At 38.1% G+C, this 15,968-nt stretch overlaps 1 protein-coding gene across 1 annotated transcript in view; it reads left to right on the forward strand.

The window, feature by feature from the left end:
- SRPRB (SRP receptor subunit beta) overlaps positions 1-15,968 on the forward strand; it is a 33,555-nt gene continuing 17,587 nt past the window's right edge. The window contains exons 1-5 of the mRNA XM_021069470.2: positions 1-187; positions 793-887; positions 1,735-1,812; positions 5,033-5,115; positions 15,828-15,964. Coding sequence (XP_020925129.1) covers positions 34-187; positions 793-887; positions 1,735-1,812; positions 5,033-5,115; positions 15,828-15,964 — 547 coding nt within the window. The 5' untranslated portion in view covers positions 1-33. The remainder of the gene's footprint in view (positions 188-792; positions 888-1,734; positions 1,813-5,032; positions 5,116-15,827; positions 15,965-15,968) is intronic.

The raw sequence follows: 15,968 nt of genomic DNA on the forward strand, positions 1-15,968 counted from the left end.
GCTTTTGCAGTGCCGGGTGGTAAGTACTCAGACATGGCTTCTGCAGACTCCCGGCGGATGGGGAATGGCGGCAGTATGGGGGGCGCCTTCCATCCCTACCTGGACTCCTTGCGGCAGGAGCTACAGCAGAGGGACCCGACGCTGCTGTCAGTCGTGGTGGCGCTCGTCGCGGTGCTGCTGACGCTAGGTAAAGAGGGGGCTGGTGGATTAGGTGGGTGCAGGGCAGGCGGGGATCCGATCTTGGACTGGGCTGTGCCGACCGCGGACGCGGTGTGGCGGTGCCACCTGGGGGGCGTCTAGAGAGGGAGACTCACTCGATACAACTCCCTGCTTTTCTGCCTGAAGCAGCGTGAGTAGCGCTACGTTAAAGAGGATTTCCCGCGACCCCAGGAGTCAAGTTTCAGTCCTCGGGCATGGGTTACTAGACCCTGTTTTGCCTAGGCACGCGGTTCTCCCCACTTCCATTGCTCTTGTTGCCAAGACTCAAAGGGTCTTCTCTCCAAGTTTGAGCATCCTGTGTTTGAGCTAGAAGCCAGCGATACAGGGTTAATAAAGCCGGATTGCATTTGAAGAGTATGCAGTCGAGGTAGGGGGTGCAGATACAGAAAAGTTGACAGTTAATAGTCGCAGGCGCTCAGCAGAGTTACTAAAATAATGATTATAATGGTGGTAATAACAAAGTAAACTCCAGGTGAATGAGGTGTTCTGTGGTAGACTTCTCTTAATTTTCCCCAACCCAATCACACACGCGTAATCAAGGCGTAATTTTGGTTCTTTTTTTCTATTCCACAGTGTTCTGGAAGTTCATCCGGAGCAGAAGGAGCAGTCAAAGGGCGGTTCTTCTTGTTGGCCTTTGTGACTCCGGGAAAACATTGCTCTTTGTCAGAGTAAATGCTTTGATTTTCACCTTTCTTAAACTTGATAGGAAAACTTAGGGCATCCCATTATTCCTGTGAGGTTTACTGAGCTGATACTGACAGCTGGGGAGTTAATTCTTGACTCCTTTGGGAAAATGAAAAGACTCTTGAAAAACTCAAAATAACCTGGGATTTCTCTACCATTTCTTTTCTCTTGCACTTGCCAGATACTGACATTTAGCCCTTATCCCATTTAAGGGTTTTATATACTAACTACTTTCATGCCATGGCTAAGGATGCCAGGACAGCTGAAGAGATTACAGTGTATAATTCATTGTGTAACAAACTCTTTTGAGAATTTGTCAAAGGAACTTTTTAAAAGCGTGATTCTCCTTCCACATATTGGGCCACTTAGGCTTCTTTTCATTAATACTTATTTTAATCTACTTAGTATTTTTAAATATTTGGTTTTTTGCTACAGAGAGTAGCAGAGGTTTTCTCCTTATTACTTACTCTTCTTTTTGTTCTGCTAAAGACATATACTCTCTGATCATCTTTGGTGATTAAAAATGTTGGGTGGAAGGTCAGTAAACTTGACCACTGACTATTTGAAACTATTATTTGAACATAATGGTTTAAAAACAATGGTTTTCCTTCCTCTCTCACTGGAGCGAGGGGAATGAATTTTGCAGTTAATTAGTTTTTCTATAAGAAGAGGGAAAAATCAATATGATCCTTTTCAGCTATTGCTTTTCAGCAAGCAACATTCATTTGTGTGACCTGACACCTGGGAGAGGTATATCAAAATTACCTTCTTTAGGTTTGCTATTTATATGTTTATTCTGATCTCCCTCATATATTTTTTTCTTTTAAACAGTTGTTAACAGGCCTTTACAGGGACACTCAGACTTCCATCACTGACAGCTCTGCTGTGTATAGAGTCAACAATAACAGGGTAAGGGGTTCCTAGACTGTTGGGAAGCTGACAATTTTACTTTGGTGTATCAGGAAAAGACTTTTCTAGGATGGATTAGTCTGAGGGCATCGGTACCATTCAGAGCTTATTTTTGTGGCTAAATGTTGCCTAGGTGACAGTTCTGCTCTCAACCATCCAAGTGGTGGCCTTAATTATGTCCTCCCTGGCTTTGTGTACCTTATGCACACTGATGTTACATCACATTTTGTTAGTTTTTGTTTCTGTGTCTTCTTTCCAACTTTACAAGGGTGAGCATTAAGCCTTTTTCTTTTCATTTATGTTTTGAATAGGTAGTACATATGGGACCAAAATTCAAAAGGCTAAAAAGGATATTTTGTGAAAAGTAATTTTCGCTTTCCTATCCTTCCTTACAAGTCTTCTCCTTGGAGGTAATAACCTGCCACGTTCCTGAATGGCCTTCCAGATGGTCTCTACTATACAAACATATCTTTATATTTTATTTTATTTTTTTTTAACACACTGTTCTGCCCTCTTTTTTGGGGGGGGAGGAGATTGTTTTTAATTTACAATATGACTGATATACAGCTTGGGTTTGCTTTCATTTTCTCTTCCTCATTTGCATACATAGTATCACCTCATTGGTTTATGAGCTGCATAGTATTACGTTATGTGGCTGTATCATACAATTAAGTTTTTTTTTTAATGAGTCCTATTAAAAGACATTAAGTTTTTTTGTTGTTACAATCATATTTTTACAAACAGTATTGCATTGGGTATCTCAGAGTATACATGAATATATATTTTAAAAATACCATTAAGGAATAATGAGAAAGACTTTTTATGTACCGGTATGGCTTGGAATGTAGAGGGTGACTTCTAAGCCAGTTATAATGTTTTTAAGTATTTAGTGAGTGAGTGGAAGGAAGGTAGCTGGCTGGCTGGTTGGAGGAGTTAGATGTATAGATGGATGAATTAGAATGGTGATTTTAGAGACCTTTTCCCCTTCTCCTTGGTTCCACACCCACCCCACCCCTGCCCTTTTCTGGTACCTCCAGAATTAGACATTGTAAGCAAAGATAAAGAGACATCCTTTAAAATGTCTTAGAGATATTTTTTCTTTTTTCAGTAATGGCCATCTTTCTGGTTCAGACCTTTCTAAACTCCCAAGGATTCAGATTTTGAAATTTCTCGTTTGGAAGAGCTTTAATTCTTAGGGCAGTTGTACTAGATTTTTTTAAATGGGGGTATTCCATAGTATGCTTTAGACCTATACATTCCAGTAGAGTAGCCACTGGTCTTGTGTGACCATTGAGCACCTGAAATGGTGACTAGTCCAAATTGAGGGTATTGTAAGTATAAAATATACACCAGATCTTGAAGACTTAAGATGAAAAAAAGAATGTAAAATATCAATTTCTTGATTTTTTTATTATATTAAAAAGATAATTTAGATTTGTTGGATTATGTAATATATATTATTAAAATTTTACCTATTTTTTTTTACTTTTTTAGTATGGTTATCAGAAAACAATATTACATAAAAGACTTGCATCTTTCTATTGAATATGTAAAATATTCTTTTTTACTTTTCCCAACCATTTATTTATTTGTCTTTTCTAGGGCCGCTTCCTGTGGCATATGGAGGTTCCCAGGCTAGGGGTCGAATTGGAGCTGTAGCTGCCAGCCTAAGCCAGAGCCACAGCAGTGCAGGATCCGAGCCACGTCTGCAGCCTACATCACATCTCACAGCAATGCTGGATCCTTAACCCACTAAGCAAGGCCAGGAATCAAACCTGCAACCTCATGGTTCCTAGTCGGATTTGTTAACCACTGCTCCACGATGGGAACTCCTCATCCTTTTATGTTTTAGATCTAGTCTCTCAAGACAGTAAAGTATCTTATGGATTGTTTATAGTATGTGGTGCGGTGCTGATTATGAAATGTGATAGTGAGTCCCAATCCAAGGTCCTTAGACTCTTACCAGTATTTTTTTTTTTTTTAAATGGCTAGTACACTTTGTATATTTACCTAAAAAAGATTGCACAGACTGAGAGGTCATAGTGTATCCAACTGTAATTATGTCAGATCTGTGTATAATGCTGACTGACTTGCTGAATAGTGGTTGAGGCTGGCTGTGGAGAAGGTAGAATGCCTGAGAAATGATCCGTGGGTCTGATACATGTACCAGGACTATACCTGAGAGTCTTAGCTTTGAGCACAGCCACATCTGCATTGAACCTGAGCTCAAGAATGAAGGCCTGGAATGAACAGCATATAAGTGGGCATTTAATCAGGTTGCTCGGTAGGGGCACAATCTCTGCCCCCATTCAGTGATTGTCACCTGGATCAAGAATTGACACAAAATATTCACAGAGTAGGAACAAATGCATAGTGTGTCTAATGGATGTATATTTTAAAATTAAGTTGCGGTAGAAATAGAACATCTTGTTTTTTTGTAGAGGTTGGGGATCCCTGTAGTGGTAACATGCTGTGTGATAAAGTATAGGTTCTTATATTACATTATTTAATTTTTGACTATTTATTACTGTTTTTTACGTTTTTGCTTTTATTCATACTAGTATATTTCCCTAGCTTCAGATGGATTTCCCTGACTTCCCCAGGCAGGGTCAGGTTTCTCACATACCCTCAGAACATTTATCAAAGTTGGAATTTTACATGTATATGTAATTTTACATTGTGTTGACCTTTCTGATTATAGTATAAGCCCTGCTGGGGCAGGGATCATGCCTTTGCCCACTGTTATATCTCAGAACCTCCACTGATGATTTATAAATAGTAGATGCTCCATGAACATTTGTTTGATTCACTAATCCGTTACAGTGATATTTTTTGATTCGTTAATTGATTGGGTACCATTCTGATATATGAGCTTTGATATGAAAGATTTATGTTGTTGGGAGTTCCATCGTGGCTCAGCAGTAACCGATCTGACTAGTATCCATGAAGACGCGGATTCGATCCCTGGCTTTGCCCAGTGGGTTAAGGATCTGACATTGCCATGAGCTGTGGTGTAGGTCACAGATGTGGCTTGGATCCTGTTTTGTTGTGGCTGTGGTGTAGGCGGACAGCTATAGCTTCGATTCGAACCCTAGCCTGGGAACTTCCATAGGCTGCTAAGAAAAAAAAAAACGGGTGCAGCCCTTAAAAAAAAAAGAAAGATTTATGTTGTAAATGTGAATCAGGACTGAAAGATTAATATTATTGCTGCCATCCCTAGGGTGCTAGCCTGACCTTGATTGACCTCCCTGGCCATGAGAGCTTGAGACTTCAGTTCCTAGAGCGGTTTAAGGCTTCAGCCAGGTGAGTAGGAAGTGGGATGGGCTTGTCTGAAATCTGCATATTGAAGCCAGCCATGTTGTTTGCTCTTGTAGTATTCTGGAGGCAGCCTCATGTCCTGGAGAGAAAGGAGCATGGACCCTGGGGTCAACATTTCTGGGTTGCAAGGCCACCTTCACTCAAATTATGTGAAATAATGTTTGAAAGTGTTGCTCGGAGTGTTCAGAAGGTGTTTACCCTTATTATCATGTCGGTAAATTTTTCATTACTCTGAGGACAAAAATTTAATAATGTATAGAACTATTGAAATCTGAAAAGAATGTTAAAGCTAGGTAGAATCCTAGAAGTTATTAGAATCCAACATTATGGGGAGTTCTCACTGTGGCTCAGTGGGTTACAAACCTGATTGGTATCCATGAGGATGCAGGTTCAATTCCTGGCCCTGACTCAGTGGGTTAAGGATCCTGTGTTGCTGTGGCTGTGGTGTAGGCTGGTAGCTGCAGTTCTGATTCCACCTCTAGCCTGGGAACTTTCATATTCCACAGGTGTGGCCCTAAAAGGCAAAAGAAAAAAGAAAAAAGCCAACGTTATATATTTCTAACCTTAAATAACATAAAACTGATGGCTGGAAAGTACAGAATAGTACTTTCATATTTATTTCCTAAATTTCTTGAGCTTCAGTTTAAGATGCTTTATTTTGTTTAGTCTCTTAACACTCACAGGATTTGAGGAAAATCAAAATACTATATTTCATTGATGTTATTTTATTTTATTTATTTTTAATTACTCAATGAATTTTACTACATTTATAGTTATACAACAATCATCACAAGCAAATTTTATAGCATTTCCATCCCAAACCCTCAGTGCATCCCCCTGCTCCCCAACCTGTCTCATTTGGAAACCAGAAGTTTTTCAAAGTCTGTGAGTCAGTATCTGTTCTGCAAAGAAGTTCCTTGTGTCCTTTTTTTAGATTCCACATGTAAGTGATAGCATTTGATGTTGGTGTCTCATTGTCTGACTGACTTCACTTAGCATATATTTCATTGATTTTAAAACATTTTAATATCTGAAATTGGAATGCTATTTACAATTGATGGTGTCATAGTTTAATTGGCAGTATTTTCTTTCTTAGCTGTACCTGAAATAATACTGTCTTTTAATTGATGGAATCTTTGATTTGATGGAATGAGGTAGCCGTTTCTTTCCTTATTTTTGAAGATATTTTGGCTTATATTTTGTTCTTGCTTTCTTGTCCACAGGATGGTGGTGATGAGCAATCTGTCATAGATGAGGCTGTTATTTGTTTAAAAAAAGACTTTTTTTTTAGAGTTTTAGGTTCACAGCAAAACTGAGGAGAAGGTACAGAGATTTATTTCCCACATAACCCCACCCCTACACATGCCAACCTCATCTGTTGTCAACATCTGCCACCATAGTGGTTCATTTGTCACAGTTGATATACCTGAATTGATACATTATAATCACTCAGAGTCTGTATTTTACATTAGGATTCACTCTTGGTGGTGTACTTTTAAGAATTTGAACAAATTTACAATGATGTGTATTCACCATTATAATATCATACAGAGTAGTTTCACTGCCCTAAAAATCCTCTGTGTTCTGCCATTTCATCCCTCTCTCCTCTAACCCCTGATAGCCATTCATCTTTTTACCACCCCTTTAGTTTTGCACTTTTCAAAATGTTACATGGTTGGAAACATAGAGTATGTAGGCTTTTTGTGTTGGCTTTTAGTAATATGCATTCAAGTTTCTTCCATGTCTTTTCATTGTTAGATAGCTTATTTCTTTGGAGTGCCAAATAATGTGCCAGTTTATCCATTCACCTATTGAAGGGACATCTTCGTTGCTTCTAAGTTTTGGCAGTTCTGAATAAAGGTGGTTTTTGTGTGAGCATAAGTTTTTGGGTAAATTAAAGGAGCACAATTGCAGAATCATATAATAAGAGTATGTTTAGTTTTGTGAAGAATTTCCAAATTGTCTTCCAAAGTGGCTACACCATTTTGCATTCCCACCAACAATGAATGAGAGTTCCAGTTGGTCTGCATCCTCACCAGCATTTAATGTTGTCAGTGTTCTGGATTTTGGCTATTCTGATGGGTACGTAGTAGTATCTAATTGTTTTAATTTACATTTCCCTGATGACATATGATGTAGAGCATCTTTTCATATACTTATTTGCTATTTATAAGTTATTTAAATCTTGTTTGCTGAGGTGTCTGTAAAGATCTTTGACTCATTTTTTAAATTGGATTGTTTTCTTACTATTGAGCTTTAGGAGTCCTTTTATATTATTTTGGATAACAGTCTTTGTTAGGTATATCTTTTGCAAATATTTTTTTCCCAGTCTGTAGCTTGTTTTCTTATTCTCTGGATGTTGGATTTTGTAGAGTAAAAATTTTTATCTTTAATGAAGTCCAGTTTATCAGTTCTTTTCATGGATTGTGTTGTGCCTTAAAAAGTAATTGTCAAACTCAAAATCAAGATTATCTATGCTTTCTCCAGCATTGTCGCCTAGGAATTTTATAGTTTTGGTTTACATTTAGGATGTGATCCACTCTTAAGTTAATTTTTGTGAAAGCTGTAAGTTCTGCATCTAGATTCATTTTTTTGGCATGTAGATGTTCCAGCACTACTTGTTGAAAAGACTACCTTTGCTTCATTTATTGCCTTTGCTCCTCTGTCAGAGATCACTTGACTGTATATATGAGGGTCTCTTTCTGAACTCTGTTCTGTTCTGTTGATCTGTTACTTCACCAATATCATGCTGTTGCAATTAATATAGTTTTATAGTAAGTTGGTAATGCCAGTTCTCCAACTTTGTTCTTTAGTATTGTGTTGGTTCTTCTGGGTCTTTTGCCTTGCTACATAAACTTTAGAATCAGTTTGTCAATATCCACAAAGTAAGTTGCTGAGATTTTGATTGGGATTGCATTGAATCTATAGATCAAGTATATCTTGAAATTATTTAGTCTTCTTATCAATGAATGTTCAAAATCTCCATTTTTCTAGTTCTACTTTGATTTTGTTGATCAGTTTCATAGTTTTCCTTATATAGATCTTTTTTTTTTTTTGTCTTTTTTTGCTGTTTCTTGGGCCGCTCCCTCGGCATATGGAGGTTCCCAGGCTAGGGGTCAAATCGGAGCTGTAGCCTCCGGCCTCTGCCAGAGCCACAGCAACGTGGGATCCGAGCCGCGTTTGCAACCTACACCACAGCTCATGGCAACGCTGGATCGTTAACCCACGGAGCAAGAGCAGGGACAGAACCCGCAACCTCATGGTTCCTAGTCGGATTCGTTAACCACTGCGCCACGACGGGAACTCCCTCCTTATATAGATCTTGTATGTATTTGTAGCTAAGTTTCATTTTGTGGGGGTACTAATATCAACGGTATTGTGTTTTTAGTATAAAATTCCATTTGTTCATTCCTGATATTTGGGTAAGCAGCTCACTTTGTGTATCAACGTTTATCCTGAAATTCTACAGTAATTGCCTATCATCAGTTCCTGAGCTTTTTTGTTAATTCTTTCGAATTTTCTCTGTAGTCATTTCATGCGCAAACACAGACATTTTTATTTCTTCCATCCTAATTTATATATCTTTTATTTCCTTTTCTTGTCCTAATGCATTAGCTTGGAATTTCAGTACAATGTTGCAAAAGCAGTGGTGAGATGGAACATCTTTGCTTTGTTCCTGATCTTAGCAAGAAAACTTTGATTTTTTTTTTCACCATTAAGTATGATGTTAGCTATATGGTTTTTGTAGATATTCTTTATCAAATTGAGGAAGTTTCCCCTCTCAGTTTCCTAGGAGTTTTTATCATGAATAGTTGTTGGATTTTTGTCAAATACTTTTTTTGGATCTATTGATATGATCATGTGATTTTTTTTTTTTAGTTTATTGATGTGATTATGTTAATTGATTTCACTTGGTGGTTGTGATATTGTAATTTATAATGAGAAATGTGTATTTGATTTTCATCCGTTTCTGGCACAGAGCTCCCAACCTTTGGAATATCCTAAGTGATGAGAGTGATAAAATGAAAGTGTCTTTCCTTATGTTATTGAAGTGACTTTCGGAAAGCACCTAAGGATGGGGGCTGGATGCCAGGAGAACTAACCGTGTGATTAGATGGTTGGAACTTTTCATTCCCATTGAGGGAGGGAAGAGGAGAGATGCTAGAGATTGAATCAGTCACCAGTGGTCAATTCTTTAATCAATCACACCTCTGTAATCAGGCCTTCATAAACCCCCCAAAGGATGAGGTACATAGGCCTTCCAGGTTGGAACCAGAATGTTTCCACATGCCACTCTGCAAGGCCCAAACTCCATGGGGACAGAAGCTCCCTGCTATATGTATCTCTTAATCTGGCTGATGATTCATATCCTTTAATATCTTTTGCAATAAACTGGTAATGGAGTGAGTTAAACGAGTCCCCTAAGTTCTGTGAGCTGCTCCAGCAGATTAATTGAATCCAAGAAGAGGGATCATTGGACCTCTAATTTATAGCCAGTGAGTCAGAAATACAGGTAACAACCTGGACTTTTGACTGGTGTCTGAGGTTCCCTCTGCCAAATAAGTCAAACTGAAGGAGGCAGTTGTGAGACCTTCCAATCTGTCAGTCAGAAGCATGGGTAACAATCTGGGCTTGTAATTGGCATCTGAAGTGGAGGGCAGACTTGTGGAACTGAGCCCTTAACCTGTTGAATCTGATGCTGTCTCCAAGTAGATAGTGTCAGCATTGAGTTGACTTGTAGGATACCCAGCTTGGTGGTGAAGGAAACCTCCATCCCCCACATTGGAATTGGGTTAAGAGCTCGTTAGTTTTGGTATATAATTCTTTTATACATTATTGGATTCAATTTACCAGTATTTTGTTGAGGACTTTTATATCTATGTTCATGGGAGATATTTGTCTATAAATTTCTTGTAATGTCTTGGTTTTTGCTTTAAATAATGCTGGCCTCATAGAATGAGTATGGAAATACTCCCTCTGTTTCTGTTTTTTGATTGTAGAGAATTGGAGTATATTCTTCCTTAAATTTTTTTTTTTTTTTTTTTTGGTCTTTTGTCTTTTTTTGTCTTTTTTTTTGTTGTTGTTGCTATTTCTTGGGCCGCTCCCGCGGCATATGGAGGTTCCCAGGCTAGGGGTTGAATCGGAGCTGTAGCCACCAGCCTACGCCAGAGACACAGCAACACGGGATCCGAGCCGCGTCTGCGACCTACACCACAGCTCACGGCAACGCCGGACCCTTAACCTACTGAGCAAGGGCAGGGACCGAACCCACAACCTCATGGTTCCTAGTCGGATTCGTTAACCACTGCGCCACGACGGGAACTCCCCTTAAATTTTTTAAAATTCAGTATATTTGACATGTAACATTACATAAATGTCCTTAAATGGTCACTGGTGTTAGAATTCACCAGTGACCTCCCTCTCCCCGACCTGTGCCTAGTGTTTTCTGTTTGGGAAGGCTTTTAAGTATTGATTCCTTTTTTTAAATAGCCATAGGGCTATTCTGATTATCTATTTCTTATGTGAGTTTTGGCACATTGTGTCTTTCAAGGAATTGGACCATTTCACCTAGGTCATCAGATTTGTGGGCATAGAGTTATTTGTAATATCCCTTGATTATCCTTTTAACGTCCGTGGGTCTGTGGTAATAGCCCCTTTCTTTTCTTTCTTTCTTTTTTTTTTTTTCTTTTTATGGCCTTGTCTGTGGTATATGGAAGTGCGCAGGCTAGGGGTTGAATCAGAGCTAAAGCTGCTGGCCTGTACCATAGCCATAGCAACGAGGGATCCTAGCCGCATCTGTGACCAATGCCTCAGCTCCCTTAACCCTTACTGAGTGAGGCCAAGAGATCGAACCCGCATCCTCACAGACACTATGTTGGGTTCTTAACCAGTTGAACCACAACAGGAATTTCTCCCCTTTCATTTTTGATATTTACAATTTGTGTCCTCTCTTTTTCTTATTTAGGATGGCTAGAAGTTTATAAATTTTATTGATCTTTTCAAAGAACCAGCTTTTGGTCTTGTTGATGTTCTCCATTGATTTCCTGTTTTCAATTTCATTGATTTCTGCTTTTTAAATTATTTCTTTTTGTCTGCTTGCTTTAGATTTAAACTGCTCTAATTTTTCTGGCTTCCTAAGGTGGAAGCTTAAATTAATGATTTTAGGTCTTCTTTTCTAATACATGCATTCAATGCTAAAAAACTTAACAGGGTATAAATTCTGCTTTGTTGGGATTTATCTTTCAGCACTTTCAAGATCTCACTTCATTCTCTTCTTGCTTGCATGGTGTCTGAAAAGTTGGATATAATTTTTATACTGTCTCTCTATAAGGCCTTTTTCCTCTTCTGGCTTTTTTTTGGGATTTTTTTCTTTATCTTTGATTTTCCATAGTTTAAAAATGATATGGCTAGGTGTAGTACTTTTAGCATTAATCCTGAGTGGTGTTCTCTGAGCTTCTCATGGTTTCTGTCTGACGTTAATTTGGGGAATTTTTCAGTCATTATTGTTTTAAATATTCTTTTCTCTCTCTCCAATCCTTCTGGAATTCCCAATACATATATGTTATACCTTTTGTAGTTGTCTTGCAGTTCTCAGATATTCTATTCTTTTTTTAAAATCTTTGTTCTTTTTGCTTTGTAGTTTTGGAGGTTTCTGTTGAGATATCTCAAGCACAGAGATTCTTTTCTTCAGTCATGTCCAGTCTACTAATAATTCCATCAAAGGCATTCTTCATCTGTTAGGGTTTTTTTTTTTTTTCTTTTTTGGTCACACCTGCAGATGCTGAAGTTTTCAGGCCAGGAACTGAACCTGAGCCCCAGCAGTTATAACACTGAGTCCTTAACCACTAGGCTGCTAGGGAACTCCAGGTTATTTTTGATCTGTAGCATTTCTTTTTAGTTATTTCTTAGAATTTCTGTCTCTCTCCATACATTGCCCATCTATTTTTACATGCTGTCTACTTTATCTCAGTAGACAGTCCTCAACATCATAAAGCCCTCAACATCATAATCACAGTTATTTTAAATTCTTGATCTGATAATTCCAACATCTCTTCCATACCTGTGTCTTGTTCTGTTGCTTGCTCCTTCTCTTCAAGCTCTTTTTTACTTTTTAGTATGTCTTGTAATTTTTCTTGATAGCCAGAAACAATATACTGTGTAAGAAAATGCCTTTAGTAACGTGGTGAAGTATAAGGGGAAGGGAAGTGTCCTATGATTGATTAGCTCTCAGTCTTAGTGAGCCTCTCTCTCTGGACTGTGAGCTTCTCATTTGATTCTCAGCTGATTACCACCTAACCCCCTAGGCGGGATAGGATAGCTAGAGTGGGCTGGAGTTGGATATTTCCCTTTTCCCAGGTAAGGTAGGCACTACAGAACCCCAGCAAACTAGGCTCTGGTGAAATAGTTTGTCATGAGCGTAAAGCTCATTAAGGTCTGGCATATTTCAGAATGGTTCCTTTTCCCTTCCTTCTGCTGGAAGCATGAGGGTTTTTTTCTCTATACCACAAGAACCTGGTCAAGCTCCGGAGGTAAAATTTACAAAAGTGTGGGTTTTATATAGCTCAGACTTGTTCACACTGAGCTTCTAGCAATTCATCAATTTATAGTTCAGGTTTTCCTACCTCAGCACAGAAGTTTGAGGTCATGAGTTTATGCTCCAGTTGAATTATATTTTTCTGTGTATGTGGGTCATTGTCTCCAATTTGGGGGCAGTAATTTGCTCTGTAATTTTACTTGTCTAATGAATCTGAGTACTTTTGGTTTTTCAGTCTGGTTGGCTTTTTACTTGTTAGAATACATTGATGACTTCCAGTTTTTTTCATGCCGAGCTGGAAATTATGCTTTTTTTTTTTTTTTTTTTTTTTTTTTTATTCCTCAAACAACTGATACAAATCCAGAACTGGTAAATTCTGCCATAATTAGGTTTTAATTTTCTAATTTCTGCAATCCATAGTATAATTACTCTTTGATCCCAGTATTTTGGGTAACTGAAATATTTAAAGTATGAAGATACAAGTGAACTCAAATCATAATCACAATAAATTCAAATTCAAAAGACATTTGCTACAGTGGACTTGTGAACAGCATGTGTTTGAACTATGGGGGTCCACTCATAGGAGGAATTTTTTCACTTAATATACTACGTGATCTGAGTTGGTTGAATCCCCCAGTGCCACACCTTGGATATGGAGGGCCAACTCTGAAGTTACATACAGATTTTTGACTGGAGGGTCAGGCCTCTAATCCCCTGTTGTTCAAGGGATGATTTAGGGAATATTCATCTGCATCACAAGAGAACTCCTTCTTTCCTCCTTTCCACTAACCACCAACAGTTAGTGATTTTTTTTTTGTCCTCCACTCAGTGATTACTTAGCATTACCAAGATGTTTATGGATTTCTTTTTTTTTTTTCTTTTTCTATTATTTTTTTTTATTACTCAAATGAATTTATCACATGGATTTCTTTTTTCTTCATTGCTTCTTGCCTCTTACTCTGTTCTTTTGGTTCAGTTTTCTTTCATGTACATCTTTTAGATGTGTTTCCAGAAATGAACAAGAAATAAGTTTCTCATTTTTTGTTCATTTGAAACTGTTTTTCATTGACCTTCATTTTTGAATAACTATTTTAGCTGAGTATAAAATCCTGGGCGGTAGTTATTTCCATTATCACATTGAAGACATTTCTCCTGACGTCAGATATCTATTGTTGTAGAGGAGAAAGCAGTGTTCTATGTCATTTCATGATACAGAATCTACCTTTTTTTAAACTTGTGTTCATGTAGATTATCCTTCTATTCAGGGGGTGATACAGCCATATATATCATACTTGGAATTCAAGTTCACTAATTTAATTGAAAGATTTGTATCTTCAGTTCTGGAAAATTCTCAACAATATCTTTCGGGTAGTTCTGTTTCCAAATTCTCAGTTTCACCTCTTGGAACTCTCATTAATATCATTGAACTTTATCATTTCTGCTCTTCTTATCTCTTCTCTGTCCTATCGTCCAAGTGTTTTTAACTTGCATATAGCGTGATATTTTCATCTTTGTTTTGTAGTTTACTGTATCCTTTTCAGCTGTGAGTATTCTCTGTGTAACTTTTCCATTGAGTCATTATTAATTTTTTTTCTTTTTTTCTCTTTAGGGTGGCACTCATGGTATATGGAAGTTCCCAGGCTAGGGGTCGAAGCAGAGCTTCACCTGCTGGCTTATGCCACAGCCTTAGCAACTCAGGATCCAAGCTGCATCTGCAACCTACACCACAGCTCATTGCAACTCTGGATCCTTACTTAACCCAGGCCAAGGATCGAACCCTCTTACTCATGGATACTAGTCTGGTTCATTTTTGCTGTGCCACCATGGGAACGCTGAGTCATTATTAAATCTGTTCTTGACTTCTTGAAACCTATCTTGTAAAATCAGCTTTTTTTTTTTTTTTTTTGGACTATCTTTATTCTTTTATTATGTTGTCTAGTATTCTTTTAAATAATTTAAAATATTTCGTTGATTGCTTTATCATTTTTATTTTTGGATGCTCATTAATCTGTGTTTGCAATTCTTCATACTGGTTTATTTTCTGTGCTTTGTAATTTTGATCCTAATTCAAGGGGATTAGATTTTGTTTTTTTACATTGTAGTTGCTGGGTTGTTTTTTTTTTTTTTAATTGCCTTAGGATATAAAAGCCTCTTTCTAGAAAGATTTCATCTTTCCTTCTATTGAGGGCCGTAGGGGTTTATTGAGTCTGGCCCAGTTTTTATACATCTTCCTGCTTAGGGATCTTTACACCATGAAAAATTGTATTTTCATAGTCTGTTTCTGTGTGTGGCACTGGGAGCTTGGTGTTTCACTTCCTCTTGGAGAATTTTTACATACCACCCTCCATTAGGCTGCTTTTAAGTCCAAGGCTTTGCACAGAGGGTTCAGTTCCGGCTCTCCAACTGCATGTTGGCCATTGCATTATCTCCTGGGTGTTCAAACCCTCGTCCCTGAGGCCTATAATCTGCTGTTTTCCTGGACTGCTTTGCTTTAGCTTTGATACCTCTTTATTTCTGGCCCATGAGGATTCTCACTATTGCTGCCTTAGGTTGAGTCTTACCTGGTCACTCTGATTCTAGTTTGACTATACTCTAGATTTATCTCTTCCATTTAGGCATCAATATTCTTTGTAAGACAGAAAAGCATAAACTTTGTAGGTCAGTGTGTCACATCCCTTTGCTGGCTGGCTTGGTTTTCCTTCATTTCCCCACCTATCAGCATTAGCTTACTTGTTCCACTACTTTGTGTCCTGCACGTACTACTTTCCAGACAGTCTGTACCACAGTAGTATTGTTGTCTGGTTAAAATTCACTCAACTGTTACATCCTTCTTTACATCTTCTTGACCTGGCTTCATGTAAATGATCTTCCTCTTTGATTCTATTACAACAGGTGCAAGATCTGTGCTAGTGTTTTATCACATGGTTTTGCATATGACAATTTCCTGGCCTTGAGGGGAGACATTATTTCCTACTGTCTTTTAGATATAGTCATTGATAACCTAGTAGCACTCAATATTCTTTGTTAAGTATTTGTGTTGTATGAGGGGTTTTTTTGTGTTATTCATTAGGATTGAACCTGGACAAAATTAAGATACTGTTTTTCAATATAATGGTGCACTGTTTCATGCTCACATTCTAATTTTTCTTTTCTTCCCCTCCAGGGCTATCGTGTTTGTAGTGGATAGTGCAGCCTTCCAGAGAGAGGTGAAAGATGTGGCAGAGTTTCTGTATCAAGTCCTCCTTGACAGTATAGGTCTGAAGAACACACCATCATTCTTAATTGCTTGCAATAAGCAAGGTAC

Source organism: Sus scrofa, chromosome 13, assembly GCF_054392235.1.
Source record: "Sus scrofa isolate SSC_HxYL_T2T_F1_AM1 chromosome 13, Sscrofa_HxYL_maternal_Yorkshire_Landrace_v2.0, whole genome shotgun sequence".
NCBI lineage: Eukaryota > Metazoa > Chordata > Mammalia > Artiodactyla > Suidae > Sus > Sus scrofa.